Source organism: Falco cherrug, chromosome 6 (genome assembly GCF_023634085.1).
Source record: "Falco cherrug isolate bFalChe1 chromosome 6, bFalChe1.pri, whole genome shotgun sequence".
In the NCBI taxonomy this organism is placed as follows: domain Eukaryota; kingdom Metazoa; phylum Chordata; class Aves; order Falconiformes; family Falconidae; genus Falco; species Falco cherrug.
This window is the reverse complement of record NC_073702.1, coordinates 58731059-58754257: the sequence shown is the minus strand read 5'-3', so window position 1 is coordinate 58754257 and position 23199 is coordinate 58731059. Positions and strand designations below refer to the sequence as shown.

The following is a 23199-nucleotide window of genomic DNA, read 5'->3' as shown; positions in this document are numbered from 1 at the left end:
TTGAATGATCTTGTTACAGAAAAGAAATGGTGAAGAAGTCTTTGATTTATCCTCCTGAAATCTTCAGGTGCTGGATTTAGAATCCAATGTGAAATTCCTGAGTGTGCTGGGTAAATGTTTTCAACACCAGCTTAATATTTTTCCACTTATCACATAGCAAATGTACTGCCAAATTTTGCAGTGTGGTGCTAAAGGAGAAACAGAAAGGGACATGCAGGAGTAAGGTATGGCATGCATACAGAGAGAGTGTAAACATTAGTAAACAGGTTCTGCAACTACTCCAGTATAGGTCATTAAGAAATGAGAACTTCCCAGGGAAGTTGTGCTAAATTGTAGCACTGTGTCTCTAATTTTTGCCCTTGAAATCAGTGAACTGTGAGTCAGGTTTAATTATTAACACATTTGGGTGGCAAAGGGGAAAATACTGAGGGATAAAAAACAAAAGAAGTGACTGCTTGTGTAGGTGGTGAGAAACAGTCAACATCGATACAGAGAGCTGGTTCTGGAGCCAGTTAAAATTTCCATGGAAAATCAGCTAATATGTGACAATATTGCTAAAAGTGAAAGGAAAAGGATAAATATGTGGGGGAAAACCCAGCATGGTGGAGTCTGCAACCTACAGCTATCCAGTTTTACTTTCAAGGGTAAATATAGCAGAATTATTGCATCTCTGATTCCCAGGAATCTGTGAACTCATGACTTTCCTTACACTTGTATACTTTAGGAGTAGAACAGACACCATGAACTGAAGTTCTTGAGGCCTGAGCTAACACTAGAGCAACAAAAGTTGCAGTTGAAATAACTGCAAATGTTTTAATGCTCTTCAAATATTCTTTCAGATCAATAACCTTTGCTGGCTTTAGAAAAGGTTTAAAAATTTCTGCCAGGAAATACGATAAGATGATGCTGAGGTTGTTGTTTGTTTGGTGTTTTTTATTATTATTTTTGAATCTGTTGGAAGATATAGCAACATTTTTTTCTGATTTCTGTGCTTAAAAATGAGTCAATAAAGCGATCAAAGCTTCTCAAACACTTGGCCACAATACAACAGGAGTTTAAAGATAAGGCTATATTTTTTTGTTGTTTTGTTAGGAAATAACAAGAAAAAAACCCAGATACCATTTATGGAAAAAAGAAAAGTAAAAAAAAAAAAAAGAAAGAAAAAAAAATTAGTTATTATGCCAGGGAAATCACTGCAGACTGCTTACCTGATCTTTCTTAGGACAGCGGCACAAGGCAGGAAATCTCACACTACTGGGAAATCTCTAAATAAGCCGGAAGCAACTGACAAGTGTAAAGGTATTCTTGGAGTACAGCAAAGCTTCAAACAAGCTAAAAAAATACTTCAAGAGTATGTCAGACAACAGAATCAAAAAATTAAAGACACGAGTTCAATAGTAAAATCAGCCTTGGACAGAAATGGTGTTAGGCTGATATTTGAATTTTACTGCCTGCTCAGGTGATATTTGGATTACTTGCTGGGTATATTTCAGCAGTTTTAATCTCTTGATTCAAAATTAATTTAATTTAAAACAAATTTATCCTTATAAATAACTTGGAATAAGAACTTCATAGTGGTATCTATAATGATTATTTTTTTAAAAAATTATGTTAACTGGGAAGGAAGATAACATAGTGACAAAGTAGCATTTATACTGATGATCTAATAGCAGTTACGTCAATGCAGTTAGATATATTTTCCCCTCCCAGGTCTCAAGCATTTACATTAAAAACAAAAATGAACCCTTATTTCAGCAGTGGAGCTAAAATTCTTCTTTGTTATTTCTAGAAAGACAGAACTCTTTTTTTTTTTCCCTTTTATTCACGCAGTGCCGTATGCACATTTAGAATTTATTAATATTTTGTAGTTTGTTTTTCTGGCTAGAAAACACTGATCAGAGCTTAAAATGTCATCATAAGAGGTGTCTGAGTAAAACTGCATCCCTTTTTCTCTGGAGGTATCTCAATTGGTTGTGCAGCTCTCCCACTTGAGGATAATATGTAACAAGCAGGAATAGAAACGTATTTTTTTACACTGAGATCAAACCTCCAACATGTTCTTTTGTGCTATTCATTACTTTTCTATCTGCAAGACATTTTTTTCTCTGTTTCACCTTAGGATTTTAAGCCCTGATTTGAAGTCTTCAGAATTAGAGGCTACTGCATCAGACTCTTGTCCATCCATACTGTCTTTCTTAATATTTATCCAGCAATAAGAGTGATCTTATCCAGATAGAGGGTAGTTAACCTTAAACAAGTACATTTTAAACACTTAGAAATGATGTTCTTTTACATACATCTTTCACAACTGATCTGTAGTTCAAGAATCAAAAAGAAGTGTTATTTATATCACAGAATACATTCCTGTTAGGTATCTATTACTGAAAGGGTTAGACCAAGTCTACTCTGCATGGTCTGGGAGAGTTTCACCTCTCCCTGAGCAACCTTCTGCCTGGCAAACTATCATTTAGAAGTACAATGGATATCATAGCTATTTGCAAATCAAGACTGTTTTTCATAGAACTGTTCTTTAATAAATATTTGTCTGGAGACACAACAACCCTTGTGACATATCAGTCATACAACAGTCTTGCTGTCTTCCAGTTGTGAAACTAAATGAGCCCAAGCCTTCTTTTCTGCTTTCTAATTCCTAAGAATTAAGATAAAATGAGAAAATTAACCATAATGTGAACTCTTACAGCAGTCTGTTAATTACATCTCTGTGTCCCAGATCCTTTGGATACTGTGGATACTTTACAGATCCTGGCTAAGGTCCATTTCTTACTTGCTTTCTAACATGTAGAGAGTGAAGGAAGCAAACTAATCATATACAAGTTTTTGAATTTGCTGGACAGCACATGGTCTTTTCCCAGTGACTTCCTTTGATTTCTTTATTACTATGCTAAATCCACAAGATTTGTAATAGGGTGGGTATCAAAAAGCGTATGCGAAGGAGCTGCAGACTTGCCATATCGAACAGATATTCTCACCCAATCTGTCACAGCAGTGATTTATACATGCTGGCTACAGATCATTTTGAGACAGGATTCTGAACAGTGCAATTCATGCCAGAGTCAAGAAACTAGGGAACATGTTTCTTAAAACAAAGATCCAGGACTTCCCTGTAGTTAGGCAGATGTTCCCTTATCTTTCTTTCATCAATAAAAATGTTGAACTGCAGGCTTTTTAAGGCTTAATTTCAGCAGGTTTGTATATAGTGGTCTTTCAGTTTCCACAACAAAATAAAGTATTAAGCCAGAAATCCCTGCTGAATCAAAACAGTTGTACAGTCCAGCCTCTGGCTTCTTTCCAGTGAAAGTGAGGGGATCTGCAATCTGCACTTGAGACCTTCTGTAAGACTTGCCATTTGTTAGTTTAAATGTTCTGCAAGAATTTCCCATGGGATATCTAAAGAAAAAGATCCACTTCATTGCTTCCTAATACACCTTCAGCAGGCAAAAGCATTAGCACACTTAGAAGAACTGCTCTGGGGTAAATAGGGAATGCGTGTTAGAGATCCCAGCCACACAGCAGCCTCTTATGATACTTCATCTAGCATTTTATTCCAAAATGAATACCACAGGGATGTCATCATGACAATAGGTTCTCAAACTGGGAGCATGCAAAGTTTCTACAGAATTAATTCAGCCAAAGGCGCTGCAAATGATGCAGCTGGACAAAGGACTAGGTTTCACTACCCTGTTCTCCCCATCCATTCACCCCCAGGCAAATGTGGTCACAGGCTGGGTGAGACAAGTGAGTGTTCAGTAATGAGAAAGGACAGAGATTTCTAAGGATTCCTCTCTTCCCAGGTCTGCCTTCTGCTGCTCTGCCCTGTTAACCCAATGAACATTTGCATAAGCCCTGAGATGAATTCACTAAGCCAAGACTTTCTGATTCCTTTGGACCGGTTCTGTCTGGTGTGGGAGAGTTGGTTTTCTAATTTTATAGCTAGATCTATGTGACAAGTCTATGGGTGTTCTAGATTCCCATCTTGTCATTTTAATGCCAAACTGCTTTGCAGTTTCTTCCATTGCTTTTCTACAGAAAGTGGTCCTGCAGCTAAGAGATTGCAAACATAAGCTAATTGTTCTTTTATCGTGTTGCCATTTCATTAGTGTTCTGGGACAGAATCCAACTGCCATGGAAGTTTTCTTAATCCTCCAACTCTAATTTTTTGCTGGCCACTACTGAACTGACAATGATACTTTGACATTTTTCTTCTTACCCACCACCATCACCATCATCACCACCCCCTGCTCCCTTGGAGTTTTATCTTTCTGGCTTTTGTTCCCAAGTGCTTATGTGAGGCACAGATCCTGTCTGTGTTTTAGATTTATCTTTTTCTTCTGTCAGTGATATTGTATTTTTTATGCCTTCAAGATGGAACCATATTCTCCAATGACCTCTCATGGCTTATGTATTTGAACAATATCTTATTTACTTAACCTTTAACTCACTCTTTTCTGTTTTGAGACTTTTTCTTTAACTCTCTGCAGTATTAATATTCTTATCTTCCTTACCCTCCTTGCTTTGAAAATTCTCATGTTTGTTCTCTGTATTACTACTGCTATGGGATGTCTGTAATGAAGAAGTGAGGGCAAAAAAATTCCTAACCATGAGGAGAGGTGACCAGCAAAAAAGCAGTGAGATTTGGGTAATCCACTGAAATTTCTTGTAGGCAAAAGGACAGCAGAGCTTTTCTGTGAGACTCTGTTTCTTTTGAAGTATTATCAAAGAATTAGGACATATCTGCCAAACATTGCTTGAAGTCCCAGCAGTGTGTTCACTCACCATCTGAAGTTCTAAAGGAGGATGGGGAGAAATAAATGACTGGATCTGTTTAATGATTTACATAATGATAGTCAGGTTTGGCAATAAGTGCTTACACAAAAAGTTGTCTAACATTTTCCATTACAGGTTTTTGATATTTAACCACTTTTACGAGTGGGCTACAGTTAAGTCCTTCAACCTAAAGTTTTGCCTAAGTCTATTTATTATTTTACAGTTAAAGTGACTCAACCTTTCTGATCATCTAGAGCAAAGGAATTAAAAACAATGGGGTTTTATATATATATATATATATATATATCCATTACACTAATGAGTTCTAATAATTCTTTTTTGCAATGTCAGTGTGACATTTGACATGGAAAGAAAGACAGAAGAAATGCCACAGGGCATTGTTTCAGGCTGTCATTTGTCCCCATCACAAATTCATCTAGCTTTGTTTGAATAGGCAGGGATTTCAAATTAGGGGATGGCAGCAAACTCTAGGCAAGAGAGCCAGCGTGCAGCCATCCGTCCCACAACTGAGCAGCAGTGCTGAGGGAGCAGACTCTGCTCCTGCTGAACAGACGGATGAACCCTGGGGGCTGCACAGGCTCTCCCTCTGCCCATCCTCTCCTGGCTCAAGCAACTGGCACCTGTGCAGGATGGAGAACAAAAGAGACCATCCTTTCTTTGCACCATCCATGTGGAGGAAAGAAAGCAAGCCATCGTTCACTGTAGGGAAAGGGAGGAGGGAAAACTGCAGAAGCCTCTAGCCTATTTGATTGTAACTGCTGGGGTGTTCCCCTCTTTGATTTTGTTGCCTGGATTGGCTCAGGTCTGTTCTGAGAGGCTGAAGGTCTCTAATGACTCATGTGTAGATGAGCATCTCTCTGTAATATTGTTTAGGGGGTTCTTTTTGTTTTCAATCTTTCAATGTTTTCTTTAAACAAGATAGAAATTATTTATACCTACGTATTAACAGAAGACTTATCTGGGAGCTACAAGAGCCTTATCCTCCTGCTATCATCAGCACATGTGGAGGACACTGATCATCACATGTTATTAACTGTGGCTACCTGACTGCGCAACACCCTCTACCTACAGTACAAGCGCAGTTGTGAAAATGCCTATGCACACATACTTTTACATGCACCAGAATAAGAGTCTATTAAAGCTGCAAATGCAGCACCTGAGACCAGGAAAGTTCCAGAATTGAAGCTGCCTCTGTGACCTTTATTTAGCCACCTGTGTTGCTGAATTATGTTACAGTCTTTAATTGCGTGATCAAAGTGAGCATCTCCTTATTAGTGCACAACATGGGTTTCTTTCACTGATAATGAGTAACGTGGTTGCCTTCAGTGCCCCAGACTCATTTGTGGCAGAAATTTCTCATCTCTAACATGGGACTAATAACTATTACCCTGCCCAGCCAGGGTCTTAGGAAGGCAATTCATGCTTAAGATGTACTTGTAAGCTGCAGTAAGTCAGCTGGCCTAAGAAAACCTGACAAACCTCAGTAAATAAAGCACAAAGCTGAAATGGGTGATGAAGGTTAAAAGAAATACTGAACAGTATCATCCAGTGAACCTCTGCTGTGATAGATGAAAAACAATTGGATGTTGATGTAAATTAACATGGGTAACTTCTCATTCTCACATTTCTTAATTTTCCAGTATTTTAATTAAATTTCCTTTGGATACTTGGAAGCATCTTTTTTTGGTTTGTGGTTTTTTGTTTTGTTTTTTTTTTTTTCTTTGCATGAAATAAACTATTGTGCTTGGACAGGAAATTATTTTTGAAACTTCTAAGCAATCAGGCCAGCAGCATATTCTGATTTAATCCAAGCATGAAATATAACCATGAACTTTAGCTTGTATAGTTACAAATTCTTTCAATGGTCACAAAATTATCCTGTTGATCTTAAGACAAAAGCAATTAAAAAATGACAGTGTTTTCCTACTGGGTGTTTCAGTACTTATTTCCACAGACTGGGAGGAGTATGCACTTGGAATTGGAGAGCAGAAGAAACCTGTTCAATTTTCATTATACCTTACAGAATTTGGAATAATTCAGTCTGGTCTCTTAAAAAACCCATTGCTTTTCCAAGCAAAGTTATCAGTCTGTCATGCTGTTGTCTCCTGTCATAAAACTGTCATCACAGTCTCTCTGATGTGGCAATGCTGGGGGCACTGGCGAAGATTCTTTGCTCAGTGGTGCTCAGATTTTGCATGGCAAACTAGGTTGCTGCAATGAAAGTCACATGGCTCTTCTGCCACAATATGGGAGCTTCCATGCCTTTCATTACTAATGTCATCAAATACCATCTTGACATCTAGATATATTTCCACCCCATTTGAAAGATCAGTTGTTTATTCCCTTTCTGTTGACCTTTCTTACTTCCTTATAATTTGTTGAGCTATCATCCTTTCAACAACTTGCTATGTGTTTCTTTTCCTAAAAAGTGCTGAGGCAGGGTCTGTGTAACATTGTTTATCAAAATAATGGGTATGCCTTTTCCATCTGAGCTGTACATACAGTCATAATGCCAAGGAAGATCTGTAAGAATCTAAGAACTGGAAGAAAATCTGAGTTGGGAGGAACCCCTGAAAATCTTCTTGCCCAACACCCCTCTCAAAGCAAAGCAAAGCTGTGTAATCTTATGTTTCAAGGCAGCTTTTGGACCCTATAGTCATACTGTTAAGTTTCTTGACTGCATTTGCTATATCTCCTAATGTTGTTATATCACAAATTATGCTGTAATTGATTGTATTAATGACAAATTCATATGCATCTTGTACCTTGCAAGTTAGTTTAATTCCCTCATCATGTAATTCTCAAGATTTTTTTTAACAACTTGTTTAATTTAAAGGTTAAATAATTTACTTAGTTTCCAATTTGCTGAATTAGAATTGCTATAAAAAGAACATGTAGTCTAGACTTAGCGTGGTATAATATCTATACTGAACAATGGTTGTTTTCAGGTTATACATCCAAACAGAACTGTAGTTATAATTTGATTTTCTATACCATCCACATATTTCAATGATGAATTTTCAAGAACTCTAGAACACTATACTCCAGAGGAGGTTTTTTTACCTAAATATTTTCCAACATGTTCCCAGCCTTTGAGTCTTTCATTAATCACTACTTTGTTGTAGAAAATAGTCTTCTGAAATTGTAAATGTTTCTTGCCAGAACTATTTTAACTAGCACATAATCAGTACTTTGTATATATTTTTTTTTATCATGAGCAATACATAATTTTTTCATGAAGCATTTTACCTCTTGAGAATGTGAAAAATGACAGACTTTTTTTAATGCCTAAAGAAATAATGTGATGTTTTTAATAAGAACTACTCTGTGATTAAGGGTTCACATTCCAAATAGCTGTGACTTCTTGTTGTACCTTTATATAAAGATCTAATTTTATTCTATTTTATTGGTTAGTTCTGATGCAGTTATGGTCTCCATGGAAGTTTGTGACCCTGACTCATGTAATGTGAGGAAAACATTTTTAAAATAGTATGTTTCTTAGTTAAAAGATTGGTTAAACTACAGATACAAACTGGAAAAAAAAAAACCTCATTAAATTTTTGTGGGAATGTTGTGTCATCTCTGTAGGACAAACTAGGGCTATTTAGAACATCTCAGCAATGTGTTGTCATATAATAATCTGTCCTAATTCCTGTCAGAGAGATCCAGTTCCTTCATTTGCAAAGCTTTTCTTGTTTCAAAATGTTTTAAATGAGGTAAGGTTGTATTTTTGCATGTTTTTTTGGTTCTTTAAATTAGTGGCATATAGCGCACAGTTTCCTTACCTACCATACTCTGTGAATTTTATCTCATAATGGCTTTGTTCATCAGTGTCTTATCTGTAGATGCTGCTTCCTTTCCCTTTGACTACCAGTACCATATGTTTCTTTGTAAAAGAGATGTAAAAATCATTTTGGCAAAACCCATCTGCAGTGAGTATATAAAAAAATAAAATAAAATGCACAAAGACATAGTCTATTAGTATCTCAGCACTAGCAGTTCTTCCTACAAAAGAAATGGCATTTTCAGGGTTATACAGGCTACCCATGTAAAACCTGTATTTGGCACCTCTGCATACTGAAACTGTCCAACTAGCTGATAAGCGGGCACCATGCCACTGAAGCAGATGGGCATAGCTGTAGAGAGCCAAAAGACAATGTATGTGCATCAAGTGTGGATGTTGGTGGCAGGCTTCCCAGTCAGTGATGTCTTAACGATTAAATGTCCTGAGTTTTTTGCATCTGTAGTTACAGAGATGCCAGACTTACTCCTGGATGGTGTTTGAAAATCTCTCCTGTTTTATTTTTAAATTATAAAGAACTTTTTGAGAATGCTCAATCTAGAAGGTAGTTGTGACAAGGTTAACAGTAAAGGAAATAGTAACAATAACCTGTTCCAATCCAAAATAGGCACATGCGCTCACCCAAAACTGAGATGCAACTCAGAGCTCCAGAGGAAGGAGGCTGAAAGCATTATTTAGTGTATTTGAGATATGTGGTTGAGAGAAGCAACAGGTACTTTCAAAGAAAGAAAGTCAGATACAGTCAGAGAAATGCAATTACCGTAATTTTACCAAAAAAGAAGGATTTGGAAGTTACATCATGATTGAAAGAGGCTCAAAGGCATGGATAAGGAACATTATGCTAATCTTTGATTGTATCACGTTTAGGGAAACAGAATTTGGCTAGTCTATGTATATGAAGAGGACTGTACCACAGAATTATCTGGTTACATCACTGGTTTCTCAGAACTGGAAGAGCCTAATGCTTACAATATTTTTAGCTAATATTTTTGTGATGCAGGTTGAAAGTGAAGGAAAAGACAGTTTCCGTAAGATGCTCTGAGAAGGTTTCTTATTGTTTCTTGAATAACACGCAGCCAAACACACATGCAGAGACAGGTATAAACCTTCCTGAGAAAGGCCGTAATTCATCTAATAAACAAAGTGTGCTGGTGATTTGAGTAAAGTCAGATATTGATTGATTGACAAATGAAGAAGGTATTTTTAGATTAGTACTTCCTTTGAATATGTGCAGTCTGGTTTTAGTGTGAAATAAATGTTTTTTAGACACACACAGTCTTAAATTTCCCTGAAGAAATTAGAAAAAGAGGTCCACTTTGCATTTTATGCTCTTTCAGAAAGAGTGATATTTGAGTATCTACTTTTATTTTATTGTTATAACTTCGATTCTTTTTTATCTCATTGAATACATTTGAGATTGAAAAAGACTGGGAAAAAAAAAAAGAAAAAGCCCCATATTACATTAAAACATGCTGATCTTGCCAAAACAGGCAGTCTCAACAATCAGATGTACCAGAAGGGTAGTATGTTCTTTGTCTTCCTCTCTCCCCTACCTGTGGCTCATTAGCATCACTCAGTGAGTCAGTCACATTCATCTGGGCAGGGTGACAATCTCACAGGCATGCACTCCCTACACAAGGAAGTTGCATCTAACCCTGTGCTCACCATGAAGCTAGTTTTTGTGCTTCTAGAATTTGGCTCTGTCCACTCCAGCTGTCATAGCCTCCTAAAGAAAATTTGGCTCCATAGTACAGTTGGCTCTAAACAGCTGTGCTAGTTTTGGTCGCCTTAGAGGTGAACACTCTGCAGGTCCAACTTATGTATGTTCGTTATTTCAAAAGATTGGGGAGTAACATTTGCAGTTGACTGGTACTTTCAAAACAGCCACTAACGTCCCAAAACAGAGCTGCCAGCCAGTGACTTCGAAACTCTGTGCTCTGTTCTTCAATCTTGAAACATAAATTCTGTTAGTATATTAGCCATGCGCCTTTTTTTTTTCCAAAATTCTGGAGTGGTGTCAGGAATTTTTGAAAAGTTGTGCTTTAGGAAACAGTTTACAGAGAAGTAAGAAAGCACCTGAAGTTCCTGATTTATTTTTCCTATGACAAATATATCTTCAGCTTCAATTGAATCTCCTTTGGAATATGAACAACAAAGACTAAACTGAAAGCCCTGTGAACTCAGTGGCCAAGCTCCTCATGGCTTTGACTGTTAAGGTGTTAAGTCAGAGAAAATGGAAGGAAGAAAAAAATACCTGGGAAGTTGAATACAAACCTCCCAATTTATCAAAAAGATCTTATTGTAAATGGCTTAGTTTTAGCAAGAATTTTGATGTAGTCACTGAGGAAGATAGATTCCCTTTATAAATAGTTGCAGTTGGCACTCAAATACTGAAGCATCAATAAAAGAATCTAGATAAATGTCAGTAGATTTCTGTTCCTAGCAGCAGTATCTATTGATTTTATTTTTTGCATTCTGTTAAAAATGAGCACTGAAAGAATTCTGAGTGCCTTGATTTGTATTTTTAATAGGGAATTTAAATGGGCACAGCTGCTAAAAACTCCATTAAAATAAACTGTTCAATGACTTAATTATAATCAAGATTTTTCTTTTCAGATATTTCTGAAAAGGCCAGAGACACCAAGGAAATAGTCAATACATGTGTAGCTCCACCAACATGCTGATGTCTGAAGCAAATTATGGTTTCCCTCCTTTCCAGTGAGAAGCTCTTCTTGTTAGATTACAACAAGAATACACTTCTGTTTATTTTATCTGGACAAAACCACCTTGCCTTCCTGGCTGCACATTGTCCAGCTCAAGCAGAGGGAGAGACAATGTTCCTACTCATGTCTGGTCACTCAGCAGAATAGATAGGTTCCTCATAGGGCTGCCTGAAGTTGAAAAGGACCTAGAGAAGTGGTCCTCAGCTGGGCAGGCTGGTTTACCCTGTGTGAAATACCAGTGTATGGCAGTGTGAGCATGGTACAGAGTCCACATGGAGAAGCACTGCCACCCCACAGAGGGGTTGGGCAATCAGTGAGGCTTGTTGGACCACCCTGAAGAACTGGTAGTGTCAGTGGAGCCTCTCGTGGTGGTCGCCAGAGTGGACAAAACAGCGAGGGAGCAACTCCACTTCTTGCTAGGGGGCTATTCACATATTATGAAGAAAAGTTATTACACAATGTATTCTTGAGCATTTTTCCAAATCTTTCTTAACAATTGAGGCAGACTTGTACATGCAAGACCGTTCTTCCACCTATCACATTTCTGTTAAATGTATGGGATTTTTTTGCATTGGGTTCATACCATAACAAGAGTCATTCTTAGATAAAGCCTTGAATAAAGCAGTAGGAGTTTATACTAGCCAGTGATCTTGTTCATGTTTCTTTTAATTGGTAAATCACTAGTAAAATATTCTGTGGTTACAGTGAAATTTTACAGCAACAATTCCTGCAATTTCCCCCTGAGATTTAATAATAAAAAATAACCATAGAAGTTCGTTTGAATTCTTGTGAATGCAATTTCTACACTGACCACTATATACAAACTCTTAAGGAAATCCAGGGCTTGAAATGTTTAGTGTCTTAAAAATGGTGTAGAAGGCAGGATTTCGAAAATTTCTTTTTAAATACTTCTAGGTTTTGCATTGAAGAACCAAATGACCTCCAAAATCACATCATTTTAATTTCTATCTTTTTTTCTATGCCAACAATAATATGAATTTAACAGCTGATAAGAACGGCTCAAAAAATAGTGCCATTTTAAAGCCATTATTTCAGGTTTTTAGATCTTGTATAGCATTGATTTCTAGTACTCACAGCATTTGAGGTATAACCTGGTAGATTCATGTTGGAATTGAAGCAGAGACATAGAAGATCAAAACAGCACTATTTTAAGCTTTACTATTACCTGACCATCTCCAGTTATGTCTTGAAAAATAGATGTATGACTAGACTTCTAATATAAAGAAAGCATTTTGAGCTCTATTTGAGAATGATCTGTTTATAATTTTCCCATTACATTTAATTAGTCATTTCTATTTTGAGAGACTTTACAATCTCTCCCACAAACAAAAGAAAGGATGCTGAAAAAACTAGGAAAGTAGTGTAAGAGGAAAAATATTAATCCATTTGTGAATATATGCATGTATATGTATGTGTCAGCAGCTGGGTGGATATGTGCTGTGTTATAGTAAATTGACTGTTCAGATATTTGAAGTTGCTTCCTGCTGGCAAATGTTTCATAACAAAGGTGTGATCAAAAGAAATACAGGAATTGAATGATGAGTGAAGCCAAACCAATTAAATCTCTACTCCTAAGTCAAAAAGATTGAATAGTTATGTCCTGTTAAAATTTCTGCCTTACATTACGTTCTCGAGTATATAAAATGCACTTTTGTTATAAAGGTCATGAGCTTTAACATACAGATGCAAGAGAAACCTAAAAAAATCCCAAAACTAACCAACAAAACAAAAAAAAAAGAAAAAAGAAAAGAATTTGAGATTACAAGAAAAAAATTCTCTGCTCCCCATTTGTAAGGAAAATGGCAGAAATACTGCCTTTTTAAAGAAAAGATGTTTTAAAGTAAGCCCTTAGTTACAGAATACTTTCTGTATACTATCTAGATCTTTGGGGATCTAGAATATTTGTAACAACCTAGTGTAATGTAGTAGATTGACTGAACAATGCTAAAATATAAGTTATGTATTTCTGTGTTCTTTTACATTTTGGCCATTCACCCTTATAGCATCATATGAAAATAAATCGTTATTTATTAAGAATAAAGTCACTACACTGAGGAAATATTATGTATCTTTCTTATAAATGCTGTATGTATGGGCTGATATGTCTCCTGATTTGTTCATGGGTTTTGGAATGGAGGTTTGTCATTTAGTGTTTAGGGTAATATTTTAAGAAGGTACAGTTGGACACTGAAGCAGAAGCTGAAAAGCAAACTAAAGTGATGCAGTACCCAAAAGCAGCTGCCATGTTAGCACTTCTCTCAGTTTTTTCCACTGAAACCTAAAAAGCTGTGAAGCCAAGAAGCAGAAAATGAACAAATGAATGACTCAAGCTTAAGCATTAAAGGACTATCAGTGTGTGCAGGATACAAGAGACATTTGTTCTCAGAAAATATCTCTTCAGCAGTCCTTTGGGAATAGTTTGCACTGGTGACATTTAAATCGCTTACTTCTTTTTGTTTATGTGTAAAAAAAGGAGGTGCGTATCTGAACAGTGTAGTACAGAGTTTCTATCTCATTTTTGATGTCACGAGTGCAAGATTTTTAATGGGCTCTGTGACACTGGGAATTTTGCCTTGAAGGAGTTTAGCTTTCCAGACAGCAAGGGTGGAGTGACCTGTGTCAGACACTGAGAAATTAACTGATCCCTGGAAGTGCCTTTTGTTTGCAAATGACCGTAACAGGAATCTAGACACTGCTCAGAGGAGGACATCTGCATTGCAGACATCAAAATGTGGGCAGATGGATACCACTCCAGCAAGTAATATGCTCTGTAGAAATCCAGATTCTTTTATGCAGAAGGAGTTGGAGCTATGTCTTCAGAAAAAAATACATCTATGCTGTGTGTTCTGAGCCCAGCATAAATCTGGCACACACGAAAATGGAAACAAACCAGAAGCAGCTAAATTAATAAAGGAGCCCAGTGAGTACATCCCAAGCTGTAAACTCCTGGCTGTGAGTAGACTGAGCAGTGACTGCACATCACAGCAATGTGCTGGGCTGTGGGCTGTCCCTCCATCCGTTTGTGACCCGACCAGAATGTGCCTCAGCTTTCTTCCTGCCTTTGATGCTTATGAATCCTTCCCACACAAATTAAGGGGAAAATTGAGTTACTATACTCCTATACAAAATCGGAGCTTATAACTGAGCCCAAGGAGCTCGAAAGTTTATACATAGCCACTGGGTGTACAGAAGCATCTGGGAAGAAATTTTAAGCAGTACTTCCTCTAGATCTGCAAGAAGTATTGCTCAGGAGTGAAAACCCAAACCAACAGTAACTTTCTGTTTGGTAGTGACCAGTTTTCATGTAGTTGACAGTTTTGCAGCTTTCAGTCAGTTTTGCAGAGGACACTAATTATTGAGGTGTAATGTAAATGAAGTAAAATATCAGAGAATTTTTTTTACCTGAGGGAGCAAAGTGAAGGAGAACATATGTATACTTTGTGACTGAGGAAAGGCTGAAGAGCCAAGGACTCACAATGCAAAAGTGTTAAAATTTCGCTGATAACCACAAGCAGAAAAACTAGACCATCATTGCAATTTGAGACAGAAAAATCCAACTCTAAAATGGATCATACAAAATCAATTCACATTCACTTAGAAACAGAAACTCACAAAGATGGACAGTGCTCTGACACTATAACTATGTTTGATTAAAAATATTTTTTTAAAAAAGAGGCAAGAAAAGGTGCAAGTCCTGACAATATGAAGAATTCAGCCAAGCAAAACTACTTCAAGCTACACGCTGCGGCAACCTACAAGCAATGAAAAACATCCAGAGTATTATGTTATTCTGCAAGAGCTTCCCAGTACATTCAAGAAAGTGAATGAACATTTATCGAAGTTTAACTGGTTGCACAAAGCCCTCTGCTGCCAAGAAAGTTATTGTTTGTTGTCAATGCTACTGGTTTTGGCCCTGAGCTGTCTACCATTGAGACCTGTAGGTAAATGCTGGGCAAGGAAACTTTCACTGGATCATTAACAGCAGAGCACGGTTGCTCTTTGTGTTAGGTTGCTGAGAGCAGTAGTTCTGCTTAAAACAGCTGGTCCTCATGCATTCAATAACTGAATCTCTCCTGGGCATGAATTTAGCTCCTGATTCCTCTTTGGAGTCAGATGTGGTTTCTGATCCTGCTCTGCTCTGAAGGCTTCCTGCTGAGGTGTGGCTACTGCTGGCTTCTAGAGCTGGACCTTCCACCACAGTGTGCTGCCCACACCCTCATCAGCTCTCAGGGGAATGCCTCAGGAAATGGGAATAGGAAGGAAAGAGAAAAATGTGCAGAGATGATTAAATTAGAGGATGGCTACTAAGTGGCTACATGAACTCACCCTGCAGACTGCTGACATTGCCAGTTCAAATTGACGTCTCCCCAGAGCAGTTCAGGTGAGGTTCCAGGAAGACGGAAACAAGAGGCAGAACTTTTGCTGTTTGGTGCTGAAGAGGTTTGAACAGGCAATACCACAGGTTATGACAGTTAAATCATGGACTTTGCTGTTCAGGAACAGCTGACTCCACCAAATAGTTGTTTCTATTTCAGAGGGGCTTTTCGAAGGTAACAAGAGCTGTAGGCATCTCAAAAATTAGCTGAATGTTATCGTTAAGTTTACATAGTATGTTGGTGCCAAGTATTCAGAATTTCATTTGTTATCAGATTTGATGGGGAAAAGATAAGTTTGAAAATTGTATTTCAAAGTGATGTATCTTCACAGACAGGAAATCATGGGAAAATAAATTTAGAAGCAAAGATAGTGATAACTGTGGACAGTTGTTACCATGTTACTGGAAAGTGGTGCTCTTCCCAGACATACTGGGCTCAAGGTAATCTTTGAACAACTCAAGTATTGCTGCCCAAATAGCATAAGCAATCACATTTTTAATTGCTATGGCAAATGTAGTAACTATCATTTTAGAAACACTCAGCTTCTTTTTCCTGAATGGAGCATGATATTAGGGCATAATATTTAGAAGAATCTGAAACTAAAATTGTGTACAATTCTAAAAAGAAGTCGCAAGTCACTAATCGCAGCAACAATTAAATTTCTTTGAGTTGCACGAGGTAATATCTTGTAGATCTGGAGCCCTTGTATCCCTCAGTCAAATGTGATTGCAATTGACTCACATATCCAGAAAGAATTTGGGAGCAAGAGAAATATCATGTAAAGTTCGGGGGGGTGTGGGGGGGGGGGGAGTTGGGGGAAGGCTTAAATTTCAAATGCTCATAGCTGTCAGAGTCACTCACTATTTATGCTCAAAAGGTATGGGACATATTTCTCTTTCAGGTAAAGTGACAACAAAAATATTAAATGTGAGTTCTGGTGACTAGGTTTATATCAAGGACACTAGTAGGTTACCTGGACCATTGGTTCCTGTGCCCTTGTGATCATTTTTCTATTGGGCTGTGGAATTAATTTGATTTCTTTGACCTTCAGTTTCCCTATTAGTAAAATGGAGATAATGCGACTTAACCAACTTTGAGAGAACTGTGAAGAGAGATGTATGGATTCTTACTACTGTTACAAGAACTTTAATATTTCAGTTCCCATTCCCTAAAAAAAAAGACATCCTATATGAATTTGTGATGATTCATAGCAAATTTTCAAACCTGTAACTATACAGTATCAATAAATCATAAAGCAGGTAATTCTTCTCATAATTCTTTGTAGAGTGTTATAAATTCATGTTTACTTGAAGAATGGTTACTCTATTCTAGATATGAGCTGTGTTTATATAATTTATTTTACCAAATAATAACTTCTACCGATTGCTACAACCTTGCAAAATAGTAAGTATTTAAATCTTCAGTCTTAACCTTCCAGTTATTCCCCTTTCCAGTGCAGATTTCCATAAAAATAATAAGCTGTGTTGTCATTGCTATGCCTCCTGATGGTATCTCCTGCTTGGTCAAACATGTGTTCATCAAGGTTCTTGTCTTGTTGATATGTGACTGCTACCGCATTGTGGTGGCTTCTGTCAGATAACGCAGCTGTCTTGAACTCCCACACATAGGACCAAAAAATACAGTTATAGACCTTTGAAGAACTCTTATTAAATGTATTTCTAATTAGATACATATAAAAGAGAGTACCAGAGGGATTTGTTCATTGTCATAGACCCTCAGAGATGAATTCCGCAACAATTTGCTGAAGCACATAGGCAACAAGAGGCATTTATGACGGCATGCGATCTGGAGATAAAAGATGTGCTAGATCTGAAGCATCTTAAATAAGCAGTGGGAAGCAAAAGCATCCTTGTATTTCAAGACAATTATACTCAGTGTTTATTCACAGAATTCAGACAGCAATCACTTAATATAACAGTTCAAAAGGAATCAATTTAAAACATACTTTTAAGACATTTTTAAAATCTTGTAGTTCATCTGCAGATGCTTGTTAAAAGAGTGTATCTAAAAGTCAGATAAATTTGTCATTTTTTTGGTGATAGCCTAAACAGTGGAAAAGATTCACTTCTCTGTGTTAAGCATAAAGGTCTCTGCTGGGACAAGCAGCTCCCAAGTGCCTTGGAGTGCCTTCCAGTGTTTTGCTGGATGTGTGTGCAAGGGAGTCTTTTTAATCAGCTGTTGCTTACATGCAATGTAACAAGCTGTGCCATGAACAACAGATCTAATGAAACCTAGTTTCCAGTGGCTCTTTCCCACATATTTTTCCCCTTTGTGTTGATGGATAAAAGATGGTCTTGTAACTTAATAGAGTGTATCTTCCCATTTGTAGGCCTATTTTCCTGAAACTTTTGTGAAATATTATCTTTGAGTCTTCTAGTCTTTTGTCCAGTTCATTTAAAATTCTTTAGGATCACAGAAGTTATTTCAAGGGAACAGATTTGCTGCTTAAGTCTTATTTTGTTTAAAGGATATTGCTGCTTAAGTCTTATTTCTTTGGGAAAACAATCTAATGTATTATTTAGAATTTTCACTGTAAGAAATCCAATTACCTTTGTTTGTCAGATGGAATACTTGTATTAACTACATCAGAGTATACGTATATTCGTATATAACATTAAGTTATTAAAATAATGTGCTAAAAGCAGCAAGCTAAAATGCTGCAAAGTTAGAAAAAAGGCCAAATTAAATTTATTGAATCTTGAATAATGTTTACTGTTCTTGTTCTGGTAGTTATAATGCTCCATGTTACATGCAAAGCTAGGTGTACCATGAGCAAACTCCAGGAAAATAAAATGCTGAATATACTTAATATCTCAGAGCTGGGTTAAAAAAAAAAAAAAAAAAAAAAAAAAAAAAGGAAAAGAAAGAGAGTGTTATTACCATGTTAAGTTCCTGTTTTCCAAAGCTTTATGAGCAGCCTGTGCTTAAAGAGTAGATATGCATTAGAGAGGCCATGAAATCTCCATTCCTGGAGTTATTCAGACCTCAACTGGATAAATATCTGCACAACTTGATCTACGCTGGTCATGCTTTGAGCAGAGATTGGACCAAGTGACCTCAGAGCATCCCTTCTGACCCAAACAAATCTATGATCTGTGACCATATCTATGGGCCAGAAAGACCTGTCCTATAAAATATATGTAACCTACATGCTTTACCTAAAATTACTTCTGTGTAAAGCAGTTTGAACCTTTAAAACTGTGTTAGCTTCCATTAGTCCAAAACAATATTTATCATAATTCTTTAAAATCTGTACATGGCCTACCTAATAGCTAAGTTGGTTGGTAATTATTTGGCTATCTATAAAAATAAGAAATTGAAAGAGGCCTAAATCTTACTCATGTTGGATATAGTCTCAGTTTAGATCTCCCAAGAAAGGACAGAGTTGTATTGTTTTCACAGGATCTAGAAGACTGAATAGAAAAAGGCATGTTGAATGATAGACAATCTGATGCAAAACAGCACTTTTAAAAGAAATGCAAGAAGCATTCTACATAAGTTGTCACTCAATTTAGAGAATGAGATTGTCGTTCATGACAAACAATGGTTTGTCCTATATTTTTGTAAGAGGCGGTTAGTGTTAAGTCAAAAATATTGTTTGCTTATTTGGAAGGTGATATAATGCAGATGTGTGCAGAAAACAGTGTTTCCTGATTTGGAAAGTAATTTAATAAAATTTAATCAGTACAGTTTGGAGGAAAGACAACAAAACAAGAGTAAGTTAAATACTTGAGAGAAACGGGTTGGTGATATGAAAGAAAGGAAATACCCCTCAGCTAAAACAGGTAGGGAATAGTGTTGTGTCTCTGTTGTGTTTCACACATGTGCAGTGCTGTAGGTGTGTGGAATGAAATTATCAAGCATGCAGAATTGAATTGTGAACAACTAGAGGATAGCTACAATAGCCATTAGAAAAACATTTGTAGATCCTAAGGTTTATTAGATGATGGAATAATTTGTCAAGGGAAGCTCTCAAGCACATTAGATAAGAGTAGCACAGCAGGTCAAACTTTATTATACAAGATGCTCCAGCGTTACAGCAGGGAAATGTAGTTTCCCATCCTAACACATAAGGTCTTATGAATACAAAAAAGAAACAAAGTAGTGGACAGGAGAGAAAACATGTACTGCATTACTCACATCAAATATGTGACTAAGTTTGGCAACCACCAATGAACTGTTATTGCTTAAGCATGAATACTTCTGCTATACACTGTAAAACAAAACAAAACCAAAAATGAACCCAAAGAAACTGGCAATTTAAAATATAGTCTACTCCTGAGAGTGTTGAATAATTATGAACCATGTTTTGGAGATGTCATGAGCAAATCCCTCCATATTTTGCAGAAATGCTGCAAAATAACCTATATATATATGTTTATTTTCTTAAGGTTGTATATATAGTTTTAGTTTCTTGAGACTAAATCCAAAATGTTGCAGAATCTAGTGCCTAAATCAATTAGATTTTGTTATTTAGTAAATTATGTTTCAATAACTATTTGAATAAACAGCTCTGCACTTCTCACACGTAATTCATGTTACATGCCTCTCTTGATATTGCATGTTCCCCATTTGAACAGAAATAAGAGATCCAGATTAGTCTTAAATTCAAATATCAGGCCTCTCAACTGTTTTCTCAGAAACAGATATTCTGCTATGACTGAGTACTCACTAGTTCACTCTAGATTGTGTCTGTGAAACGGAAGAATTTATTCTTAATTCTCTTTTATATGTAACATTTTTATTCATATGCTCCATATTTATAATCTGGTTTTGTTTTGGATTGAATTACTGGTCTAATGAACTAAATTTAACTTAGTTGATAGTGAAATCATTAACGCACTGTTTCTCTCTTCCTTTCTGCAGTATGCTGTCTGGCTGGTCCTTTGGGTTACATGGAATGTGTTTGTTATCTGCTTCTATTTGGAGGCTGGGGACCTTTCAAAGGTAATTTACCACTGGATACATTTAAGCCATCAGCACTTTGTTAACAGGCCCCAGTTGAAAGACTTGTTGTGTTTCACTCATCCTCTTAGTGTTATTAGAATGAGGGTAATATGATCAAAATTTGGACTATTCTGGTTATGTTAGAAATTTTTAACCTAGACAGTAATGAGCATATAGCTTCTAATGCCCACAACAATAATGGCATATATGTTTTTGAAGAAAATGATGTCTTTTTCCCGCTCAGTAATTCCGCAATGCAAATTTCACCTCTGTGATTTCATGAATACAAAAGATTGCTATCTCAAGGGTAAAAAATATTTATTGTACCATTTAGCTTGCTGTTACTTAGCTGGATTCCTTTCAGGGATCCATGGCATACTAATTGTAAAACAAGGTGTCTTTCATTACATTAAAATGTAAACTTAGGTGCCAGAATAGATTGCCATTTGGCTACAGCAGGTTTTTTTAACTGTGCTTCTTGTAGGAATGTTATGATTGAACACTTATACACCATCAAAATGCATAGGAAAAATACATTTTCCTAAGAATTAGAATTTATGGGGTTTTATTGACACTGTAAGTGGTAACAATAAAGTTACAGTTGGTAATGGACTCAAACCAACATCGCGGAGCAAAACTCCTACTAAGGTGTTCCCAGAAGGCTGGCAATTTGCAGGATAAAAGATTAGCAGTGGTAACAAATTGTTAAAGTAATAAGCTTCAGCTGAGTCTAAATATTGCTGCCCATGCTGAGTTATGCTTACAGTGGTGCGAACTGACCATCAAGGAGAATCTCATGTGTGAAAGAGATCACATTCTCTTCTTGATGCAGATATTTAATTACTGTTCCTGATTAAAGGGAGTTTAGCGAACTGTAAATTACAGATGTAATGCTCAGATCCTTTGTGAGTTGCTGGTATGTTACCATGCAGCAAGTTAAACACAATTATAGTCAGAATAAATGAGGCAAGGATACTTCCTTACCTGTATTTTCTTTCATATTGCCCCCAAAGTAAAAAACCAAAAACCCTGGAGACAGGGATATTTCATCCCCATGTATACTATTTCTTCAAAAGGATAAGAATCTCATTTCCTGATAGTGTGAAGTAATTTTCTGCAGATAAAACATTGCACTTCCTGGATTTTAAAATTTCAGATAGGCCCAATGTCATTAAAAGCTTGGCAAACACATAGTAAATAAAAGAACTTGCATATATTATCTTTTATTTGGTTAAAATTCTTTTGTATTACTAAGTTAACTAATGTGTATAACAAACCCGGTACCTCTTGTACAATTATACTCAACCCAATCCCCCCTCTTTCCACCTGCTTGTTTCAGCCACCTGCATTCCCAAACTTGTAAATTTTGGGACGATTAATGTGTCTGGGGAGGTGAAACAGGGTGGGAAAGAAAGCAGAAAGGAGAAGCAGCTGTTTGAGCACTGTTTTACTAAGTGTAAAAACAGCTTAAGAACACTAGTAAGAGGTAGTTGGAATAAAGATAGACCAAAAGCAGTATCTAAACCTGGAACTGATTTTTTCTGAAGTCTAGGGCTGTGTCATCTAGAGTGTTTCCCAACCAGCCATATGGTTTCAGGCTTATATTTGGATGCAGTTAAAAATTTTATTCAGCCTTTAGAGGTATTATTTGTTCCACTGATATGATCTACGTTGACGTACCCAGTGGAGTATATTCTTTCCACTTCAGCTGGTTTTTCAGACCAACAGCACTGATAAAGAGGGAGAAAAGGAAAAGATAGATTTAAGAAATAGGTACAGATTGACTCATTGACAAAAGATTTCATTCACACATGGGACATCACTCTCCCTTTCAAGTACAAAGGGTATGTCAAAACTTCCCTAAATGACCAAATCTTCTGCAAGACCTAGGACCCAGAAATATGTGTCTAATGGAAAGATACCCAACTGTCTGGGTGGATAAAACTTATCTTCCTGTTCTACACCTTCAGAGGCTCCAACCATTTTATAGATGTAGGTATCTCACAAAATAGATCATTTTAAGTTTTATGCCTCTCAGTCACATTCATATGTCTTGCACTGAATCTTCTTTATTATTTATATTTTTATCTGGGAGTAACTGTAACTTCAAATCTGTTATGATACTCCTGTGTATTTTTTTGTGTTTGGATTGGCACATAGAACGTTGAGAAAAGCTCTGGGTCTAAACTGGTTCTAAATAGAGAATAAAAAATAACCTTTGGGTAAGTACCAGAGAGATGCCTCTGAGGTTGTAAACCATGAGAGAGGATCCTGCACAGCATGGCTTTAGGAATTGATAAGTTAAAATTACAGCCTAATAATAGTTCAGCTGGGTATAGTTTATTTTTATATATATAATTTCTAGCTTTCTACCAAATAAAAGAAAGAAAGGTTTTTTTTAAAGTTTTGAGAACAGCTTTTATTCTACCTGTACATGCATCAATTTTTCCATTTTCACCTGCTAATACAATGGAGAGGATGTATTTCAGTTGTTAATATACCT

At 36.7% G+C, this 23199-nt stretch overlaps 1 protein-coding gene across 1 annotated transcript in view; it reads left to right on the top strand.

Annotated features, from left to right (window-relative positions):
* NKAIN2 (sodium/potassium transporting ATPase interacting 2) overlaps positions 1-23199 on the top strand; it is a 572838-nt gene that overhangs the window by 284245 nt on the left and 265394 nt on the right. The window contains exon 3 of the mRNA XM_055714854.1: positions 20616-20696. Within this exon, the coding sequence (XP_055570829.1) occupies positions 20616-20696 (81 nt within the window). The remainder of the gene's footprint in view (positions 1-20615; positions 20697-23199) is intronic.